At 37.3% G+C, this 22,678-nt stretch overlaps 1 protein-coding gene across 1 annotated transcript in view; it reads right to left on the bottom strand.

Moving 5' to 3' along the window:
* The window catches only part of PIK3C2G (phosphatidylinositol-4-phosphate 3-kinase catalytic subunit type 2 gamma), a 212,448-nt gene that overhangs the window by 157,043 nt on the left and 32,727 nt on the right, over window positions 1–22,678 (bottom strand). The window contains 4 exon segments of the mRNA XM_086610772.1: window positions 1,032–1,227; window positions 9,045–9,078; window positions 15,411–15,533; window positions 20,483–20,546. Of these exon segments, the coding sequence (XP_086466898.1) occupies window positions 1,032–1,227; window positions 9,045–9,078; window positions 15,411–15,533; window positions 20,483–20,546 (417 nt within the window).

Below are 22,678 nucleotides of genomic sequence, written 5' to 3' on the forward strand. Positions count from 1 at the left end.
TTGTGATTATAGTTCTGCATTTATTACCTTAAGTAATGCAAATTCTCTCGGATTTTTATTGAACTGCTAATTACAGCTAATGCTGTATAGCACACACTTGCTCACAGTCTAATGCAAATGATCCCACTGGTTTTTAATCATTTGGAATGGAAAGTAAAATGGGAGCAAGGGGAAAGTATTAATAAAAACTTAGAGAACAGCATTTTGACTCATAAAAATAACGGTACCAAACTGTAATCACCTGTCCTCCTTTGATTGCACTGGAGGGTTAGGAGGAGAACACCAGTTTGGTTCAGAGTAGGAAAAGCAGCTATTTGAAGAGACAAGTAATTTGAACAAATAAACAATATAGAAGAGAATACTTAAATTAATTTTTGTTAAAGTTATCCCCCTCTTTTCTTTCCTATGCCATGCTGATATACTAGGTATATGTGGACCTTTAAACTATACTTATTTTAATCACCATCTATAAAGAGGATCATCAATGCACATGCTTAGCCAAGTAATGCGGTTGGAATACATCAAGAGCAAAAATTGCTGATCAAGCCTCATCCAGATTGGGTCTAAGCAAAAGCACCCCTCTGTTTAAGTTGGTAAGCTGGCCTTCAGCCCTTCCAGTGACTTGTACTGCAGAGGCCACACCAAGTCTCGGACCAGCCCCTCTCAGCATGCAGCACACACCCCTTCCTTCCTCCCGCTGAGCAAGTCGGTCGCAGAAGCGTTTGCACACATACTCAGCAAGGCCAATGCTCACTGCTTCTGTTACCATCCTTCCACACTACTCAAGTGCAACCATTTGGGAAACTTCCTTGATTCTCCATCTATCTATGGAGCCTGGAAGTCTCCTAGTCAGTGAAGCTTAAACAAAAGCACTTTATGCTAGAAAAACAGTGGAGATAGATACACCTACTTACTCGGTCTCTAACACTAATATAGGAGTATTACCAAAACAGAGGTAAGCTAGTATCTATGAAAAACATATGATCTAAGAGACAACACCTCTTGTGAACAGCTGCTGGATCTCCTCCTACCTGTTCACCCAGGCTTCTGGGATGTTATGGGCAGCATAAACAGTGAAGCTGAGCTGGGAATCTAGACTGATGTCTGCACATGAAGGACTCTTTGGCATGCTGGCAAGCTGGAAATTTGCATCGAAGCTTCTGCTGTAAACATGGATGAGACAAGAGATGGCCATGGAGAGATCAGTCACAGCAGCCTGTATTAACGCTGCGAGGAGAGAGAGGAATAAATAAAGGTTAGCAATAGGTCATTTGTGAAGAACCATATTTATCTTAAACCATCAGTTACGGCTTTGAAATGCTTCCTAATAAAATTTAATTAAAATGACATAACCTACCAACTGAAGCCAATTAGCCATCTGGGCTTCTGAAACCAGCCTTAGCTCATTTCTGGTGTATCATTAACAGTCTTTCATTACAGCACTTTTAAATTAAGGCATTTTCAAAGTAAGCATTTTAAACTACAGCAGGTTAGTGTGTGCCTCAGATACACCATTGTAGTCTGCTAATTTTTGCGCTGGAAGGATTTTTATTATGCAGGTATTTTGCAATTTAGCTAAGTAGCTACTTAGTTCAAGGGAACTGGCAATGCAGCAGCAGAATGGAGAAAAGGCACTGGTTAAAATTTAAGACTACAAAGCTGTTGCAACTGTAGGTAAACAATTCATAAAATATATACAATAGCATCCAAAATCAGTCATAGTCAACATTCAGATGGTCATGGATCGGTCATAACATTACACAATGATGGACACTGTAATACGCATCTGCATGGATATACAAGAAATGCAGGCTGTACTCTCATTTATATCACATCTTTATTTATGTTATTTCCTTTGGCTTCAGCTCTGCAGTACTCTTTTTCTGCAGTTACTGGCTTTTATCCATTTTCCCTCTCTCTGTGTTTTTGGAGCAGCTAGGGATTGCCTGATTGCCAGTGTAAATTAAAATCTCAAGCCCTGGCAGCCTCCATCGAGTGAAGAGAGCTGGTACAAGCACTCACTTCTCAGGCAAGAGACAGTTAGAGACAGAACGTGTCAGAGTACACTGTATCATTCCAAGATCAGGATTATTTGTCTTCCAAGAGGAGGAATCAAAATTCTCCTTCCCTCCACCGCCTCACAGGTTCCTACATGATTAAGAACATACTCTCATCACCTGTGACAGTTTTTGACATACTCCCTAAACTTGTCTGACCACTATATTCGGCAGCTATCTATTAGTTATTTAATAGTATCTATTGAAAAAACTTTTTCCCAGGAATAGGAAGCCTGAGACTTCTTATATTAGCTTTTTATACTTGGAATAGGTGCAAGAATCTTACCCAACATCAGATACAGATATTACGATTCACTGGAGTTAACTATCTCAGTTTCCTGACAAATGTCTCCAAAAAACATGTGTTTAGTCTGATATTCCTTTTCTTTGATACCTTTTACCTTTAAACTAGCAAATACTTAGAATTAGAGTCACAAAATGCATGGAAAACAGTGTAAAGAAATTATTTCAGTCTTCATTTTATAATAAACAAGTTTTAACTATGTGACAGTAGAGATATACATACAGTCAAAATTTTGACGTTTAGCAGGGTTTGCTACTAGAAATACTGACAGCGAATTATTGCCCTCACGAAGGACTGGCTAGAATACCACACCTTGTCCATTGTAATCATCTTCCACATACAACTAAATCATTTTAGGGACTAACAGGTTAAGGAAATTCAGTCCTTTGACTCTCTGTTTATGTATATGTCTCCGTCTAGCACTTGTTTTTAATTATCTTTTTATTTATTCTCTTTACTATTTTCTCCATGTATCATCCTTCACCATAATTATTCTGAATAAATCTTTTGCTCTAATGAATTTTTCCGTAGGATATCATTTTGTTCTCACACCCAGTTCTCAGGGGTGCATAATACCTTAATGCCTTCCAAACTAAATGCTTAATTTGCACTGAATTCTTTTACATTCCAAGGAGTTACGTATAATCATATACATAACACCTTCTCAGGAGTTCCGGAAGAGGACATGAGTGGACTATTATTTTAACCAATATTTTCTACTTTATCTGAAAAGTAACACACTATTTACGTTAAGGAAAAACAGCTACTTAGGAGATTCCCTGGCTCCAATCTGTTCGAAGTGGCAGACAGGTAGACGAAGTGTAACAGCAAAGCCCTTATTTATGCAAATTAGTCTACCAAAGTCAATGATTGCCAAGTATATCTTTCTCAGCATTTTCTCCATAAGAGGGTGAGATGTAGTTCAGAATTTGTGTAAGCTTGTCCTGTATGTTGAAATGTACATACCCTTTCGGCCACCAGCAGTTTGTACACAATCTGTATTCTAGGCTAAAGGCAATGTTTCAAATTTTGTCTCCAGAACTAGAGGAAATGTGTCATATTTCTTCTAAGCCACAGAAAGAAGGAAATACTTCTTGGATTAAAAAAAAAAGAATAAAATCAGGAGAAACATAAACAGCAGGGTAAATTTTTTCTATAACAGAAAATTTACATATGCTGGGCAAGGAAGTGAATAAAATTCAAGATGCCTATCACTATATCCAAGCTATCTTGTCCCACTGGCCATGTTTGCAGAAGAAAAGTGCAATTTTTGCCTCAATTATTTATAACATGTTTCAATCTGTCAGTGGTGAGGTGAAAAAAGTTTCCTGGGTGTCAGGGACCTGTCAACCCTACAAGGTCTATGTGGATAGATGGGACAAGGTCAACAGTCTTCACTTAGTTGCAGGCTATGTCCATGAGACTCCCTGCTGATGGGAGCTGGGAAATGTTGTTCTTTTTCCTCTCTCTCTCTCAAATTTCCACTTTTCGCCTGTGGGCTAGTAGAACCTGTGCCTGAATGCAGAAATGGAGCCAGTTTGGAAGCAGGGGCTGTCTGTTCTGCTGAGATGGCACATAAGGGGGGAAGACAGCAACAGGGCAATCAGTTCAGCTGCCATCAAAGGGAGACAAATGAAACTTCAGCGTTATTTATCCAATTATTAGCAAATCCAGGATGAAGATCTTCTCAGGAATGGAGTTCCTCAGGTGTAAGCAAATGTCCAAATCTAACCTAGTCTGCAGCTGGAGGATTTTTTCTACATTCATTTTCTTACTCTTGTCCTCAGTTTAAAATTACTCTATGGTTTCTGTGTCAGTCAGCCCTTTTTCCCCCTCAGCCTGCACTCATTAAGCCCAGTAGCAATTAGCTAAATTAGAGACAAACATCTTGGCTAGTCTGTAAGCATTCATTACTCACAAGAGCTGGTCAGCATTTTTTCACTATATTTTTATGAGCTGCTGAATAGGATTTGGTACACTGAAATTATATTGCCCATTCATGAAGCCAGAGAACTTTACTGCTTTTTATGACTTTTATGATTAATAAATCTTAGATGAGAAAGGACTATGGTGTTTCACTGATGTACATAGCACAGGTTGTGATCTTCCTACAGTGGATTCACAGCTTCAGCCATGCCAGAGTTTGTTTTCTAGAAAGGTGTCCAGTCACGGCCAGTATCCAGGAGACAATGAATACACCACATTGCAAAGTGGATAGTGACCAAGACTAATAATCTCACAACTCAAACCTCCCCATTTAACTCTGGTGTGAAATTATTTGGCATCACCTTCTCACTGAAGGTGAGAAAAAATGAGACTTGTAGAAATGAGATGAAACCAAGGGAAGTGAACTTTAGCCACAGCTGCCAGATACGTTTATTTCTGACACGTGTTCCTTGTATGTAAAGTTTGAAGGAATAAGTTTCACCCTTGGTGAGAAACAGAACATCCCTAAAAGTGTTAATGAATATACTTGCAGGTGTCTTCAACATTTAGTAAGGGACATACTAGCATATTCCTTACAGAAAATCACTTTCTTCTCACTCCAGTATTACCAGTCACATTATTTTAGTCCCAGACCTTCCAACAGAGTGGATACTTTCCTGTTTTTGCACTAGCAGATTATGTCAATTTAATACATATTAAACACGCCCTCTCTGACTCTGTATGTACATTTTCTGTAGGTAAAACATGACAAATATCTGGTCGAACAGAATTTGGAATGAAGGCTTAAGACCCTTCTGATACCTTAAAAATATTGTGGAGAACAGGAGCTTGATATTGTTCCTTCCCACTTACTTTCAGAGAGAAGAAAAAAAGCAAGATTCTAAATACAGTTTAGGTCATACACACACACATGTAAAACCACTAGAAAAACACCCTTAAGATTTAGGTAAGGTGCTAAGCAGCATTAATTAGGCTGTTGTTATTATTATAAGAAAAAGGCAAAATATGAAATGTTGCCGTAACGCAAATATTGATCAGACATAGTTTCCAAGCACCAATATTTACTTTATTGTTTCTTCCTACTAGTTGAAGAATCCTGTGAATTATCCCTTGAGAAACTTAAAAATCTCCTGCTGTCCTGGTATCAAAAATGTCTCTGCTGCTATATAAGGCCTTGGTAACTTCTGCCTAATTTTTTTTGAGAACAGAGGGATTGTAGCTATTTAAATATTGGTCTTGGTTAAAAATCCTCTGGCTTTCAGAACATATCAGAATGTAACACAGCAACAACTTTGATGTAAAGAGCCACGCTCAGATTTGAAAATAATGCAGGAGACACAAAGATGAAATGCAATCTATAAAAAGCTCAACATTTTTCCATGTTCAGAAATAAAACCTGATTTTTCAAAAAAAAAACCCAAACAACTACAATGGCTTTGTGCTAAGAAAAGAAGAAAGTAGAGTTTCCAATTTTATATAGGAAAACCTTCAAAAAGCCTTCCTTCCATTTTTTTCCCTTCTTCCGTTTTTTTCTTTTTTTGGAAACTTTGTAGTGAGTATTTTTATGATCAGGTCTAGAAAGAACTATCAAATCCCAAGCACAATTAGGGAAACTTTACACCTTTAAATGTAATGACAACTTCATTAAATATATCGTCATCGAGATATCTAATTTCTGCATTCACTCAAAAATACAGCAATTTCAGCACTTCAGCTGGAAAAGACTGTTGATTCAACATCATCAGTTCCTGGTGCATACTAGACTTCCTGGGATGGGTCCCAGAGAACAACTGATCAAATTCCAAAAGCTGCTTATTGTGTCTGATCCAGTGAAATCCTTGCCTGAAGTAGCAAGGCTGTAGACTTTCTATAAACATTCATTCATCAGCTTTTGAGAAACACACACGGACTCAGTTTTGTACCAGCTTGCAGCCTGTCTTTGCACAGTCTGGATTGCAGCAAACTCCAATGCTAAATATCTATTAACATGGATAATCTTATTCTTTATTTCCTGGGAACACTTGATGCTGTAGAAAGATGCCAGTGTCTAGAAATGCCTATCGTTCCTCGCATTTAAGAAGAAATAAAAAAATACTCTGAGCACTAAAACATTAATATAATCTCATAAGGACTTCACACAGAGGAAAAAGAATATGATCCAGACTTAGGCAGAACATGGATAAGTACCGCTTTGTTCGCAGCAATGGAATAATTCGGTCCAGAGAGATAACGCTGTTAATAGAGCCAGTTATTGCAACACTAAATCAAGGCTAGAAATGTTGAACACAGTCTTCAACTTGCTTAGTCCATGGTGAATGACTAATATTAAAACTCTGATAATCTTTTATTAAAGAGAAAGCATTTTCTAAACAAATTATTAAGTAAGGCTTTAATTTTAATAGCAGCCTCTATCTTTTTCTCTTTTGTGGTACAGAGAAGCTGTAAAGAAGAAAAACAAAACTCTTATGATACTCAGGGTAATAATTATCACTTGGGGAGGAAGCAGAAAAGAAAAAGAAATTATTAGCTGAAGCAACTGATTGCTGGTTTTACTGTTCAAATTTGATCCTGTTTTCCTCAAGATAAGCATGAATCCATACAAGAGACAGAAAAGAACAGTACAAATGGAAAATGCAGTCTGTCTTCTCCTTGGATGTCAATGCTGACTTCATTTGCAATTGTGCTGCTAGAGAAAGCAAAGCACATGTTTTTTAGCTTCCCAGAGATCTGGAAAAATTTACCAGCACTAAACTAAGGCAGTGATTTTGCTTCACTTTTGGGTCACAGGCTTGCAAATTTTTGCATGCCTGCAATTCTAGCTGGCTAAGCAAATGAAGTAAAACAAGGGTGGGAAACAAATGAGGTGGAAAAGGAAAGACAGAGGTGATTTCAGCAGGAATGCAGGTCTCCCCTTCTAGTTGGTTTTCACTCCAAGCTTCAGCAGGTGAAAAGATCATCTGGATTCCTCTCAGGCTCAGTGTCCCTAGGTTGAAGGATGGGATGCCCCATGGCAGCATCACGAAGTTGAGCACTGAGAAGACGGGGACTAAGGAAAGCTCATGATCCAGAAAAGATGTGTAGAATGGCTTTGTCCACTTCTTGGGGATCAGGCCTAGGCTCCAGCAGATCAGTTTTGGTCATTGCTCTCACACTTTGTTTTTATCAAACATGCCTTTAACACCAGCTTTGATATGATAGATAGACTTTTCTATTAACGGCCTAAATTTAAGTATTTTGCTGGCTTTTAGAAGTTTATTTAATGGGTGCAGATATAAGGCATGTAGGACATTAAAAAGTACATTAAATGTATATCACCGCGCGTAGGAGGTCCATTTGAATTTTAGTTACCTTGGACAACTTTGAATGTAGGTTTCTCTACAGAATGACTAATGGCCTGGCAAGTTCTGGCTTGTGATCGGTTAAGTTGAAGTTTCTAATATTACACTACCAAAAGGATTCTGCAATTGTTATGAAATTAGGGTGTGCCGAGAACAAACAGAGAAGCATCACTCTTCACAGTTGAAGGTCTCCTGGCATAAATAAATAGGTACAGAGAAGCAGAGAGCAAAAAAATCTGATTCCTTTACTGTTATTCAGTAAATCAGATCTCCCTTTTGAAAGCTGCTGATTCAATGAAGTCCAAATTCAGAAATATCTTTAAGTAGAGCAATGTTTCAGATCCTTTCTAGCCAGGTTTTCTGAAGAGTGTGCAGAGGAAGATGTTTCTAAGGTAGATGTTGTTTAGTAACTAGTCATGCTTTTTCATCATCAACAATTAGTTGCCGTTAAGAGTGTTAAAAAAAACAAACATTGGATAAACGACTATATCCAAGGGAGAAGAATCCTACAAACTGTATTTGCCTTCTCCTAATTTCTGCACCTGTGCATTTTTCCCCTGCTTCCCAGGCCCTCGAGCTGTTTAGCTTTTCCTGGCAGCTAAGAAATATAATCGCTATTTCTTTGTTTGCTGTTCAGGAAGTTGAATAATGGTGCAAAAATAAGCCTGGCATTTAGAATCCTGCATCTGAACCACCTCTGTGTTTGAAAGGCTGCTGCAATCTTTGTGGTTGCTTCCCCTTTTTGCCTCTCTGAGCACACCACAATCAAGAAAAGCAGAGGTAGGAAAAAAAGAGGAGAAAAAAGCATCTCAGATGCCACTTTTTTCCTCAAACAGAATGGAGAGAGACCACTTGCCTCAGTCTGCAAGGTGCTCCTCAGTAACGCTAGCAGTACGAGGCATTAGCCAAGGAGTCTAAGCTGATTTTAACTGAGGAATGAAATAAGGCAGGGTCTGTGATTTTGTCCATTACCATGAATTAACCTACCGTTACGATAGCGTATCAGTTAATACAACACACTATTTAACACAAAAAAAACCAACAAAGAATTAAAGCTTAAGAAGGGAGGGATTAAAGTTATTGAAGTTGAGTTTCTCTGCAGAAAAAGTTGAGATCAAGGAGAACTGCTATGACCACCTCTATCTATAATAAGTTCTTTCACGCTACTATTCATTCTCCATATTTGAATTGCCAGATTACTTTTGGGAAATGCTGTGTTCTATTTACATTTTCAGTCCACTTAAATTTTAACTTGTCGTAATTACCTTATAATACAACTAAATAAGTAAACAGCTGCAATATGCCAACTTTAACAGTTCGCTTACACAAACAAATAGCGCAAGTTGTGCTTTGTGGTGATACATCTTGAATTAACATGTTTTAAAAATAACACTTTACCTTTGTCTGGTGTTTCCACACTTTGAAGTAGATTCTGTAAAGACAAAACCCAAGGGAAAAAGTAATCAGTTACTTCAGAAAAGACCAGATAGCAGTTATAACGGTTCTAGGAGCAGTCCTATGGAAAAAACAATGAGAATGTATCCTAATGTTATGATGATAGAAGACATCACTGGGATTCAGAGTACCAGGACCTGCTTTCCAGCTCTTCCACCTGCTTCCTCTACCATCTCAGACATGCCACTTAGGACCTGATTTCTGACAGTATTTAGGCATGTCAATATACATAGAAGCATTTCTCTACATTTTAGGTGCATGCACGTTTTAATCCTCTGTTTTAGTATAACAGAGATAAGAACACCCTCTCCATCCTTTTGCGTGCCTTATATGTTAATACATGAATTCCAAAACCACTCTGAGCAGGCAAAGCCTCAGCATCCTTTCAAAGCTGAGGAGCACCGAGTCTCCGCTCAGGTGGCCTACATCTCACCTATGTTCCCGTGCCAAATCAGCAAAAATCACTGTGCTCTTCGAAGGCATTTCAGCAGGCAGCTAATCAGAGACACTCCACAGGAAACATTAAGTGCAGCAATTTGGGGGGTGTTTACGCCCTTGGTGCCTAAACACAGCTCTTGATGCCTAACATTAATTCAGCTACTGGAACAGGTTGCCCAGAGAAGTTGTAGATGCCCCATCCCTGGAGGTGTTCAAGGCCAGGTTGGATGAGGCTTTGGACAACCTGGTGTGGTGGAGGGTGTCCCTGCCCATGGCAGGAGTGTTGGAACTAGATGATCTTTGAGGTCCCTTCCAACTCTAACCATTCTATGATTCTATGATTCCCACCTCTCATATCCCACTGCTGCCAGCTGGAACTTCTGGGTGCTTATGATCACTGAAAGATCAGGCCAGTTATTTAGACTCAATGACCAGCCTAACTAAACTTTTCTTTTTTTTTTTTTTTTTCCCAAAAGATGCTCTATTAAATCCCAAGTACAATAACTGCCATCAATCAGACCTCACTCCAGCCTTCTCAAACATTGGGCATAATTAAACGTTGCTACGCTGCCCGCGCCTCCCCATCTGCACGGGAAAATCCGCTGTCATGGCAGGGAGCTCGGCACATCTCCCTGCAGGACAGGGGACACCCACAGCCCCGAGCCCACAGGTGGGACCCAGCTTCAGCTCAAAAGCAAACGCGAGCAACCAGCTTCTCCTGCCAACATAGAAAGACGGTACTGAGGTGCAACTCTTGACCAGAGAGACTAGAAAGTTAATTCTGTGTTTCAGCATTGCCCGTGGCTTTGCACTCTGTTTGAACCCACATCCCCGAAAGGTTTGCTATCCTTTACGGTCATTAATCCCTGTACAGTGGGTTGAGAATGCTTTGTGTGCATACGTAGAGATTCAGCAAGATGCTGCTTAAAAATTACAATGCATGCAGAGGTGACATAAGAAGTACAATGCTGGATGTACATTCTGCCTCCGGAGCCCAGCTTGGAGCTGCCAGTATTTGTCTGGTAAATACGAGAAGAAGTCAAATGCTTACTTGAGGAGAGAAAAGCAACCCTCAGGCTGAGAAATATGTTTTCACAATCTTTATAACACAGTGAGACAAATGGGAACAGAGACCTTCGTTCAATTCTCTCAAATTTTGGAAAGTAAACAACCTTTTGGAACAGCACTTATAATTTCAATGTAGTGTAGCCCATTTAATATATAGTGGATTAGTGCCTGTTCTGGCAAGATTCGATCTCCTAGGACTTTTGTGAGCTGCTGTAAGAAAGGAAGTGGAGGGGAAAACAAAAAAAGAGATGAAAAACATTAATTGTGCAGCAGGTCCAGAGTTTCCCCTGAAAGGATTTTAAAATCCCAGAGCTAGGTTGGTTAGAGACTGAATGAATCACATTTATAAAGAGACGTAATCAGTTAAGAAGAAACTATCACTGGTGCCAGTTGCTTTCTTAATCTCTCAACCACGGTACAGGAACACACAGTACTGGCGGTGAGGAGGTAATAAGCACAATTTAATTAAACACAGAAGATTGGAAGTAAGTTTCTTTGGTTTTCTTTTTTTTTTCATAAAACCAGAATTAAATAGAAGCACATTGATATATATATATATTTTTAAAGTATGCAAGCACACACGTACAGATATGTATACACAAACATATCGGCACTCTCTGTAATTCGCATTGGAAGGGGTAAGCAGAAGTTTCCCTGAGGCATTATGTGCACATGGAGCTTGCCAAATGGGTGCATTAAAAGGTATTCCACACAAAACCACATCATACATTACACTAAAGCATCAGGAAACCATGGTGAAAAAACAATTAGATGTTTTTTCTAGCATTTCTCCCTTAGCCGACATGTAATGCTGTAGCACTTGAGATGTAATAGGTAACCTCAAAAATTTCAGTTTACTTGTGGTGCAAGTTACCTCCTTATCTGAAAAAAAGCCTCTTTTCCACCTAACAAAAAGTCTTGGGGGTACTACGCTAATAAACAGAATAGAAACAATTCAAGCAGACTGACAAGATACACTAATACAGCAGTATTTAATAATTTTGTCAGTACCCAGCATTCACATAAAATGCCCCTACACTTCAGTATGAGTTTAACTCAAAGAAAGTTTGGAGGAATTGGTACTCCATCAAACATCCAACTGCTGAGTACTAATTTTGGCTAAATATGCTAATACAGACAGGAGAGATGGTCCATTTTCTTTGTATAAATATAGATAAAATCCAACTCGTTATATTTATATACTATTCTATACATGAGGTAGTTGCATATAATGCGTAATCTCTGTTTTCATAAAATGGAGCAGCATGCGGGCTACAAAACATGCAGAAATATATTCTCCTGCTTTTATGACATTTATAGTTCAGTTGCTGCTGAGAAAGATGAAGCTCTCCATAAAATCTAAACTGAACTTTTTCTAGATTGCTGAAGTCTAATCGACTGTCCTAGCACTTATTTCTCAAAGGAGTAAAAAGCAAGCAGCAGTGTTTGCTCGTGCAGGAACAGTTTGACTTTTTTTCTTTTTACTTTCTTTTTTTTTTTTTCTCCATTTGTTTGAAGTCAGTTGTTAGTCAGGTCTGCTTCACCAAGGAGGAAGTTAAGGGGCAGATGTCAGTCAAGGTCATAGACAGCCTTTACAGGAAGGTTTCAAGGGACAGACAACTAGTTCAGCTAACCAAGCCTGAAAGAGAATGTTAAGGGAACAAAAACTCAATAAACTTAAAAACTTTAAAAAATAGGTAACAATCTAGTCAGTATTCTCCAAGAGAAACGTGGAGACGAGCAGCTTCTTCTGTGAATATTAGGACAGAAAAATATTTTAAGACTAGTGATAAAATATTCAATCAGGACAGAATCTTTTTAACATTCAGAAGAGGGTATTCAGGAACAATATCACTTCGCTCATTATAGATGAGCAAACACCATCATTATCATCACCACCACTTACCATTTTTACCCTCTGGAGATTGCAGGACCAGTACTCTACTGTGCTGGAGATTGTACATATAGATAAAGAGAGGCATCCCTTGCTCTGAAGAGCTTATAATTTAAATAGGTAAAACAGAAAACAGAAAGCATACGAGGAAGCACATGGATGGATGTTGGTTCAGCAGAACCTGTACATACTAGAGACGGTCTATGCAGTGGAGTTGGAAATTGGACACATGCTGGAGAATGAGCGATGGCAAGCTGGGAACACTTGGAGGAGGGTTTTTGTTGTTTGTTTTTACGACAGGATAGACCAGCTCATAAGTCAATTATTTGCCTAGTAACAATCACTTCATCTCTAAAATAAAAACAGTATTTGCATGACAGTGACCCAGAAGAGAAGGAGAAGCAAAGATGAACATCAACGGAAACCTTAGGCTTGGAACAGATGACCTGTACTCTTTGGTTTTGACCCCATTATCTTATTCTTCATGGCATGACATGGGTTTTTCTAATTGCTCAGGGTGGGCCACACTAATAGGAACCGATTTGGCTCTTTGACCACTATATCTACCTCTCTGCTGGAATCCAGAGAGGATGGGGCTGAATATGAACTCAAGGATGCTCAGTAAATATAAGCTAGTCATAGGAGGCAGTTTACACATTGGGTTCACAGAGCTGACCTGAATACTCAGAGAGAAAATACACTCAATTTCTCTTAACTCTAAAAAAAAATCTTTTTAACACATTAGTTCCAATATATTTCTTCTGCTCTAATTCCTTCCTAAAGGAGAACATGTTCTGTTACTGTCCTTTTTACTGGACCAAGTTCTTTATCTATCTCTTAAGAAGGATTCGGGGCTGACAAAATACTTTTCTTGAGGGAAAAACGCTGCTCTGCCTGACGCCTCTCAGGACAGCTTGGGGTTTAACTGAAAAGTAGATCACATGAATCCCTTGTCACTTCTTTTAGTCTCTTTCTCTGCTGTATTTGCCCTCTAATATATAGGAAGAACTTTCTTAAATTGAGATACTCTTATTTCCATTTAAATCAACAACACGCCAGATAAAACGTGTGCTGTCACAGACCCATTTATGCTGGAATTTACCCAGAACAGTGACTTCTAATAATTGATGCTGAAGTGGATGTGAAAAGATTTAAGATGCTACAGAAACAAGATTTGCAGTCAGTTATGACCTAGAAAGGAAGCAAGAGAAGGTACTTAAGTGAATCAGCTGGTCAGCTCTGAGCAACAACAAGAAAACCTAGAGCTACGTTGCTCCTTGCAGCTTGGGCCTTAACATTACTTGCCAATCCTCCAGAGAGGCAGCACCTGTACAACTCACTCCAGAAGGCCACAGCTGGTTCTGCACAGTGCCCTGGAGCAATGTCTCTCTGTGATCCCTAGTGTCCTCTGTTCTAGAAACATGGTGCAGGGATTTATTTACAACCCGGATCTGCAGAGAGAGCCACACTGATGTTCTACAGTTCATTTGCTGGGGTCCTGTGCTTTACATAAGTTGGAAGCTATTCCCTCCCCCTGCATCTAAGAGGAATAAACAGAGGTTAAGTACTCAGAGATTTAAGAAAACACATTTTCTGAGCATCACTGGAGCTTCTTCAACTAACATATTTTCTGCTCTTTGGCAAGTCTTTTCACCTCTCAGGAAGAAGTTAGCCTCTGTAAGATGGTAAGTATTTGAGGGTTTGAACCTTTCAAGAGTAAGTGTATATGGATTATAGTATGTAATTAATTTGCTATATATCACTCCTATGACACAAAAAATGTTATAAAAGAATTACGCTAGCTTCCTCCAGTCTTTCGTTTGAGACATCAAACTGTGTATCTGGCACAATTAAATCAATTCCACTTATGTAGCTAGACATGTTTCTAATTAACACTCATTAGTTAACTCAGTTAACACTAGCTATCCCACTGTTCACTTTACTGTCCTAGGTGTTCTTACACATATCACAAGCCATGGGCTAAAAAAAAACCCCAACAATGAAGAGAAAGAAGAAAAGTTTCGTAAGCAGGTAATGGTTTCAGAATACAAACATCTCGCCCAGTTTGGCAGGTTTTACTAAACAACATTTGCTGTAAGAAAGAACAACAAGACAGAGAACATACAAGAAAAAAATTCCTTAGTAAACTTTTTAAAAAAGTGTGAAGAGGGAATTTCATTAAATTGGAAAGGAATTAGCATGACTTAAGGTTACACCGAGTAAATCCAAGTGATTAATGGTTTGATATTCAAATTTGCTGAGCACCTGTATTGCCAAGGTGCTGACTTCAAAAGAATTTTTGGGTGCTCAGAACTTCTGTAAATCAGGTCGTTGTGACTTGTCCAAGGTCATATCAAAGCAGCTGGTGACAAAACTGAGAACAGACACCACCCTCCAAAATCCTAGTTCACAATTATACAGTAACTTCTGGAAAACCCACTTTGGTGTTTTAAGAGTGAGCATTCCAGCTAAAATCAGGACAATAGGATGGTGGTCCTTCTCTGCATAAATAGCAGAGACATTTCTATCTGAAAAACTCATCATTTCAGTCATACTTACAAAAGGAAAGTTTTTTATTGTTAACAACCTTTGTTAAATACATGAAAATCTAATACTTTGAAATCACATGATTTGGTAAATAGGTGATGTGGCAAAGTAGAGTTTGTGTGTTTGGTGGGAATAAGGAAGAACAACCAGTTACAGTTAAACACAGGACAAGTCCTCTGTTGCTCGTCTGTCACACATCATCAACAATCTTTTCTTTTTTTGTAGTGCCTCTACCTAATGCTTGTTAGAGGGAAAACATGTAGTACGACAGTAGAATAGCCTTGATCAATCATAAAATCAGTGACACCCGTTCAAGCTCTACTTTTAAAGAGAAAAATAGGACATCAACTTCCATCTTTTACCTGTGCTTTCACCGATGGCATTGCACGGAGTTTCTTTACTGCATCAGTAATGTCTCTGGTTTCCACAAAACCAAGGACACTGCAGATTACTTTAGCTGCTTCAATCACATTATCAACTTGATGCTGTTAAGAGCAGAGAAAGAGAAAAACAAACAAAATGAACAGTGAACACATACCATACATCAGAAATGCCTTACCATAAACTTCATGCCAGTGATTATGTAGAAAATCATATGTGCTCATGCAAAATTCAACACATCATGCATTAGTCTGGCTACACTGAAATCCCCAGTGACCAACAGTTTCTTTAGGATAGCATAATTCTTGTCGAAGTCCAGTTATCTTCCACTAAACGTGCCTTGGTGAAAACTGTGACAAATTTGGTATCTAAGACTGATTTTGAGGCAAAACGTTGATTTGTCTGAACTTCAAGAGCACAGAAGCACCGTAAAGAAACTTCTGAGGAAACCTAAACCCAAATGATTCACAAACTTTCTGAGGTTTTTACGATACTGTGAATTTATCCCTACCATTGTTCTCCTACCCATCTCTGTGAGAGCTGGCAGACAGCCATGTTCCACCTAAAAATAGTGACTGTGTGGGAGCCACATAATCTTGACACCTGTGGACTGAGTAGTTCTTCAACTAGCTTTTCTGCAAAATATATATATAGTTCAAACTATTAAATCTTATTGATAATAAATTTAGATCTTTAAATATTACCAGACGAAAAAAAAAATCTCTACATTAATAATCCATAAATACTTTGGGGAATTCAAAAAAAAAGAATTGATCTCAAAGGAAGGAAAATGCAACGTTCAAATATCAAGTCCTCTAAGTTCAGGAAAAACATAAATAAGAATTCATGGGTTTCCTGCATAGTTGTATCATTTCATTAAACCTTAAAAAACATTCTTTGTAGAAGAAGCTTTCCTATAAATATTTTCCATGTTTCTGTGCTGATAAATGTTGCTTTTAGTGTGCTACAGCATGTCTATGTTCTGATAAAACCACTTCTCTAACTCATTCATTTAATGTCTGAAAAAAAAATTGTACCAAGATGAACTATCTATTTTTAGGCTTAAGGTCTATATCCAGACCATACTGAGAAGGTTACCACCTGTCATTAATACAAATAAATATAAAAATGTATTGAAGTTACTAATTCCACATTGCCTGTCTTGGGCAGAACTAAAGCAGGAATGAATTGCATAAAATATCCTCAGGTATTTGATGGTCAGAATTCTTTTAAATATAAGTTGTTGGGTTTTTTTTTAGTAATTAAAGACAGCAACACCTTCTCATACTAGAGGTTCTAGAGAGAAAAAGGCTACGGCTGACTGTGACTTCTTCAAAACTTTAGACCTTGCTTTGGTCTGAAGTTAATTCATCCTTCTGCCAATTTACGATGAGAGCATTTTTTTTCTTTCATATTTCTTTCCTACCACTTAGATTTTAAATTGAACTCTTGCAGGATTTACTCCCTGTGCACACATACATTGCCATCAGAAATAGAAACCTGTAAAAATGGCATGATTTGTTTATTATGTATAACACTGATAAAGCCAAAACATTAAACATGTCAGTTTACTGTGCAGTTGTTGAAAAATGCATGTATACACACATATATACATATGTAATTTTTAATTACTATAATAGTTTTTAATTAAAAATTGAATATAATTCTAATTTAGCATTTAATTTAAATACATTTTAATTTCGTATTTTTCTTCTTCACAATTGGATATTAAACCAATTAAATCTGGATATTAATTAAACCAATTAAATCTGGATATTAAACCAGATTTTATGTCTATAAGACATATTCATGCAGGGCAATTTCTGAGCAGCACATGAGCAATAGACATACACAAGAGTAATCACTGAGTAGAGAAAAAGCTAAATAGCTACACAATTGGGTAGGGAAAAAAAAACCAGCAACCCACACCAAAAAAAAAATAGTTTATATATTTTTTGTACATACATATATATGTCGTTCCACAAAGAGAGCTGGGTATCTTGAGGAATGTATCTATTTCTGTATAATATACTATTCTGTTTAGAGATAAATTAACAAAGTACTTAATATTTTCTCGAAGATATTATTCCATAGACTTTGTTTAAATGGTATCTACTTTTGAGGATCATATTGTAGGATCAAGGAGAATAAACACATAAAAAAACTGTATAATACTGTATACTATGAATGATGACTTCTTTCACACTATTGCTTTTTTTTTGGATATATCATATTACAAGTTTTTCTTTTCCATATGTAGACATACGAAGTTGATTTTTGTCCCAAAGAAGGGAAGACAGAGATTAATTTCTTACAGAAGTTTTACATTTTCTGAAAGCTCAAAGTATTACAGTCAACATCTTGAATATGTTTTTTTTCCCCCTCTATTTAAATACCAGCAGAACCTTTGAAGGATATTTTAGTGTTTAAATTATTTATACGATAAAAAAAATGCTACTTCATTCTAGAATTTCTACACTCTGTATTAAAAATTTACAAGGTTTTCTCTCTATATTAATAGTACATTCTGAATAGATGTAAAAACGAAGTGCATGTCAAGTGATTATCAGGGCAACCAAAACGGTTAGTTGTTTGACTGCACACACTATCTGGGAACACTTTATATTTCAACCGCAACAGCTCCAATCCCACCCTCATCTTGTGCCAAACATCCTAAACCTTCTTTTTTTTTTTTTCCATTTTCATTTTAGAAAGGCATTATCCATCATGGAATGATTTTTCCATTTATTGGTCATTGCTAATAATAACGATAGTGGGCTTGTTACAGAAGTCAGAACTATGGGTATCTCCAAGTCTTTTTGAAAGACATCCTCGAACAAGTAAAGTTGGAAGTAGATAAATGTGCAAAAAATGTATTAATTTTTTGTTTTTTAACTGAGGATCTCAAGATCTGTCTGACTAAAACTGAATGCTTAAGGAAGTTCCAGCTGAGTACAGATGTAAGCAGGTATGCATGTACTTAATTTAGTATATTATAGTGAGTAACTCCCAGTGGCTTAAAGTTCAGAGGGAGCTGAGGGTGGATTGTGGTGAATCAGAAGGGTAACAATCCTCCCAGTGACACAAGTGCTGGATTTAAATATCAACATAATTAGTCCTATGTAACCTTGGGATAGGGGCAGTTATAAACATTCCAATTTTACACCTTCTTAAAGGAATCTAATCAGATGTTAGAGAAAATAAGTAACAGGATTCAAAGAATAAATAAAGAGTTCTCATTTTTTTTTCTTTTTTTACTATATATTCATGACTATAACTTATTACATTACCGCTCCATAATTTCTCAAGCCACTTAATAAAGCAAAGCAGTGACACCAGTTTTAATTATTACAAGTTTGAAAAAGTTCTTATCAGCTCTGATGCCTCCGAATGAAAATATCTGCATGATTATCTGAGCTATGTCACTAACTTGCAATCCTGCTCTTTTAAGCAATTCAATTGAGTGTCCCTCTGTAGACAAGACCTTGTTAAAGAAAAAAACTGCGGAGAAATTTAGCTCTAGAGTAACACATGCATATTTGTTGCATAGCATGAATATTTGAAAAACGTTCCGTCTTCCCTTTATAAAAAGTTAATGACTTCAAGTAATTGCTTACTCAAGGTAAAAATCTTTAGCAAAAACAAATTTAAGAGTGCTTCATTATAGGTCTGAGGAATATCTACAGAGCACCAGTTGCAGAGGATGGATTGTAATGCCTCATTAACGTTGAGATTATAGCTTTCTTTGAATCTGGAATCTTCCCACTTTAGGTCTAAAATTTCAAGTGAATGTGAGTAACTACACTGATGAGTCTACTTCTAGTAAAGAAATATATATGCACATTTGAGTCTGGGGAACTTAATTTGCCAAATGGTTATGACTGCATCACTTTTTATACACTAAATAGTCCCCTTTGAGAAGCTGCTTACAAAGCAAAGCTCAGTGAATACCTACACAATATCAAAACCAGAGCTTTACTTTGTAGCTAGGCACAGTTCAACAGCTTTTAAATTTGCATGTATTTTGCAAAAGAAAAGTGTCAGAGATTTAGACAAAAAAAATGTAGAATATTTTTATCTACATATATTTATTTACACATGTATTGCTATATATTTATGCATTTGTGTACAGGTCTGTATGTATATGTGCATTTATATATGTGTATATGTATACACACTTGTATGTATGTGTACATTTTCTGACTAATCAAAATAGAAATACCCATGAATCAAGAACATCTAGAAAGATTAAGATCTGGACTTGAATACAGGTGACAAATTTCTGAAGCAAAATAAGAATTTTACGTTTTGGCATGTATTTCAAAGAAATTCATACTTCAGCACAATGAGTTATAACCCTAGAAGGGATACACTGGAACACCTCCATGCTACATCAGTATTCTTTGGTTTTACTAACATCCTTGATTTTATTTACAGTTCCAAACCCTAGAAAGTCAGTTAGTGTGACAACCTGAAACTCAGATCAAATAGCCTTTCAGTTTCTTCCAAGCTATCACTCAAATAACCATTTGTCCTATAGGAATCTGTCCTTAAAACATTAGTTAGCAGAGAAGAGATTTTTTCCTTCAAGCATGTAACATTTAATTGGCAGCCCACAGTACTTTAAAGTAAAGCTCTTATGAGTTCTGCTGCCTCAACTTAATCCTGCACATTATTGCATGCATGAATATATATCCTAAATATGCAAACATATGGCTTGTGGGTTTGCAAAATCAGGGACAAATTTTGCAGATACATATAGTGTATTAAACCTCTATTAATTCCAAATATTATACTGCCAACCCAAATGATCCTGGTTTTCTTTACAGGTTCCTTGACACTTAGAAAGAGTCGTCTTTGATATTTTAAATTTGTAGCACTTTCTTCCTATCTCAAGTCAAGTATTACTAAGAGAATTTATATCCTTTGAAAAATCAGGTTAAACAGCCTTAATTAAAAGTCTTCTTTAATTGCATTTGAGACAGATTTATAATTAGACACCTTTCACATAGAAGTTAATGTTTTTCTGGTATAACAAACGGAGAACAAGTACCTCATTTTGCAATAGATACTCCACTTGACCTCTATATTTTGTAATAACTGAAACAAGGTTTTGTCTGGAAATCAGAAAAAAAAAAAGAAAACATCAAGTTAATAACAATTGGTCAAAAAGAATAATTAGATCAAGAGAACAGGCTTGCTTTTCTTTTTTCACATTCTATAAATTGAGAATTGTTTAATTGACAGCGATTTTATGTTGGTATAAAATAAGGAGAAATGGTTATGTAGACGTCACGTAATTGAGCCTGAATCTCCATATTTTTTTTGGTAGCGATTTGCCACAAAGCATAGATGTAAAAATCTTCTGCTTATACCTGGAGGATACACGTTTCCCAAGTGAAAGAGCTCCAGTAAGTGATTTCCTATTTCAGTATCCGTTGGACTCCAAATCCCATTTATTTTACTCTTAAAGGTTGCGCAAGTGCTTAAATACTCCCTTGAAGAAGGGCGGACTTAAGTACTTCTTTCTCTATCACTTCACAGACTAAAGCTGCAGAGAATCACGCAAAACATCTGGAAAAGCTCTACATTTCAAAAGTCCATACTGAGTCACAAATATAAAACTGTATGTTATAAAAAGGGACATCATTGCTACATAATTCATCAAACTTTATTTGCTTACAGCTCTCAAGTTTCCATGCTCAAACTGCTTCAGCGACTACCTTTCCTGTAGTATTACCTAAGCTGTGAATTTGTTTTACTTTTGCAGATAGACATATACCACTCTGTAGCCACATGACTTTGTCATGCTGCAGAAGTTACCACAAAGTTTCTAGGGGCAGATAGCTGTGCCTTAGCAAAGCTTCACGAAGTTCATCAGGATTCTAAAGAGGAGTATACACCTCTGTTCATACATGCTTCGGCTGTAAATCTCATAATTTTAGAACCACAGACTCCAAGTGCTATCCCCAACACATAACCAGAACCAGAGTTTTGCTTTTAAGAAGCATTTGGGTAATTTTCTGCATTTCAAGCACAGTGAAATTCTAGCTGTCATTTATTTGTCAGCTAGAACAAAACAAAAAAAAAGGTGCTTATGAGACCGTGGCTAAGGTTGTCACACACAGGAATACACCTTCCTTTTCCTTTGACAGCTTTCTCTGTAGAGTCAAATCTTCAGGAAATGTTGCAGAAATCTTAATTCCCACTTCCACACCCTTCCTTGCCTATTGATTGGTAAAATGGACACATTATTGCATTGATGGTTCTCAGTGGTGGGCAGGGTTTCCATATGCTTTTATGAAAAAGTGGAAAATTCAGTTTATAGTCTTTCTTCAGTGTTTGTTTGTTTTACTCCATCACTTTATCCTTGACTTTTTTTTCCCCTCTTATATTTCCCACTGAACCTTTGAATTAGGGTTCTCTCTCTTCAGAAGGCTTAAAAGGAATTCCTCCCCCTCCCCTCCCCCAGCCTCCATTTCAGTCTGGTAGCTGAAAGTCACAAAAGTATTTGGATTGCTTCAGAGCCAACGGGCTATTGTTTACAGAGAAATTGTGTGTCCTCATGTATCTTAGTTGGGCTGAGTAGTCAGAGATTAGAGTTGCAACTACGGTCCAAAGTACAGGTTTCATGGCATGTGGTTAGACCTTCACTACACATATTGTATGGCAAGAGAAGAAAATGGAGTCATTGCACTGAAATCATCATACAGAAGAGAGAAATGTTTGGTGGCCTTCCCTGTGCTCATACCAGAGTGCATTTCCCATGGATGCCTGCTATCCGCCTCTTCCTACAGGTGGCTTTGCCTTTACAGCTTTTTATTTCCAATCTGCACCAGCCTTACCTAGCCAGGCAGTTTGTGTGTCGACTCGCTGCCTGGCAGTTCCTCCTGTAAGCCTGTTAAATCATAGCTAAGACAAGTTGTTGCTCTGCTTTGACCAAGTCTCCAGGCACATCAACTTTTTCATAGCATTATCCAACTCAAAAGTAGTTCTGGATATATGAGCTTGCCTTGTTGCCTTGAAGCATACAGGTAAGGATGTTTATTAGCATGTTTGGCCTAAATGCAGGTTTCAGAATAATTTCATAAGTTATAACACTAGTTCAAAAATTAGCATATTTTCCATCAGTTTATTCTACTCTAGAGAATTTTCTGTATAAAGCAGCCATAATTTTACATAATTAATAGGAAACAAATCCAGCAACTTGTAATAATGATCAAAATACCTCCAACTAATGCTATCCTGG

This window comes from Tauraco erythrolophus, chromosome 4 (assembly GCF_009769465.1).
Source record: "Tauraco erythrolophus isolate bTauEry1 chromosome 4, bTauEry1.pri, whole genome shotgun sequence".
In the NCBI taxonomy this organism is placed as follows: Eukaryota; Metazoa; Chordata; class Aves; order Musophagiformes; family Musophagidae; genus Tauraco; species Tauraco erythrolophus.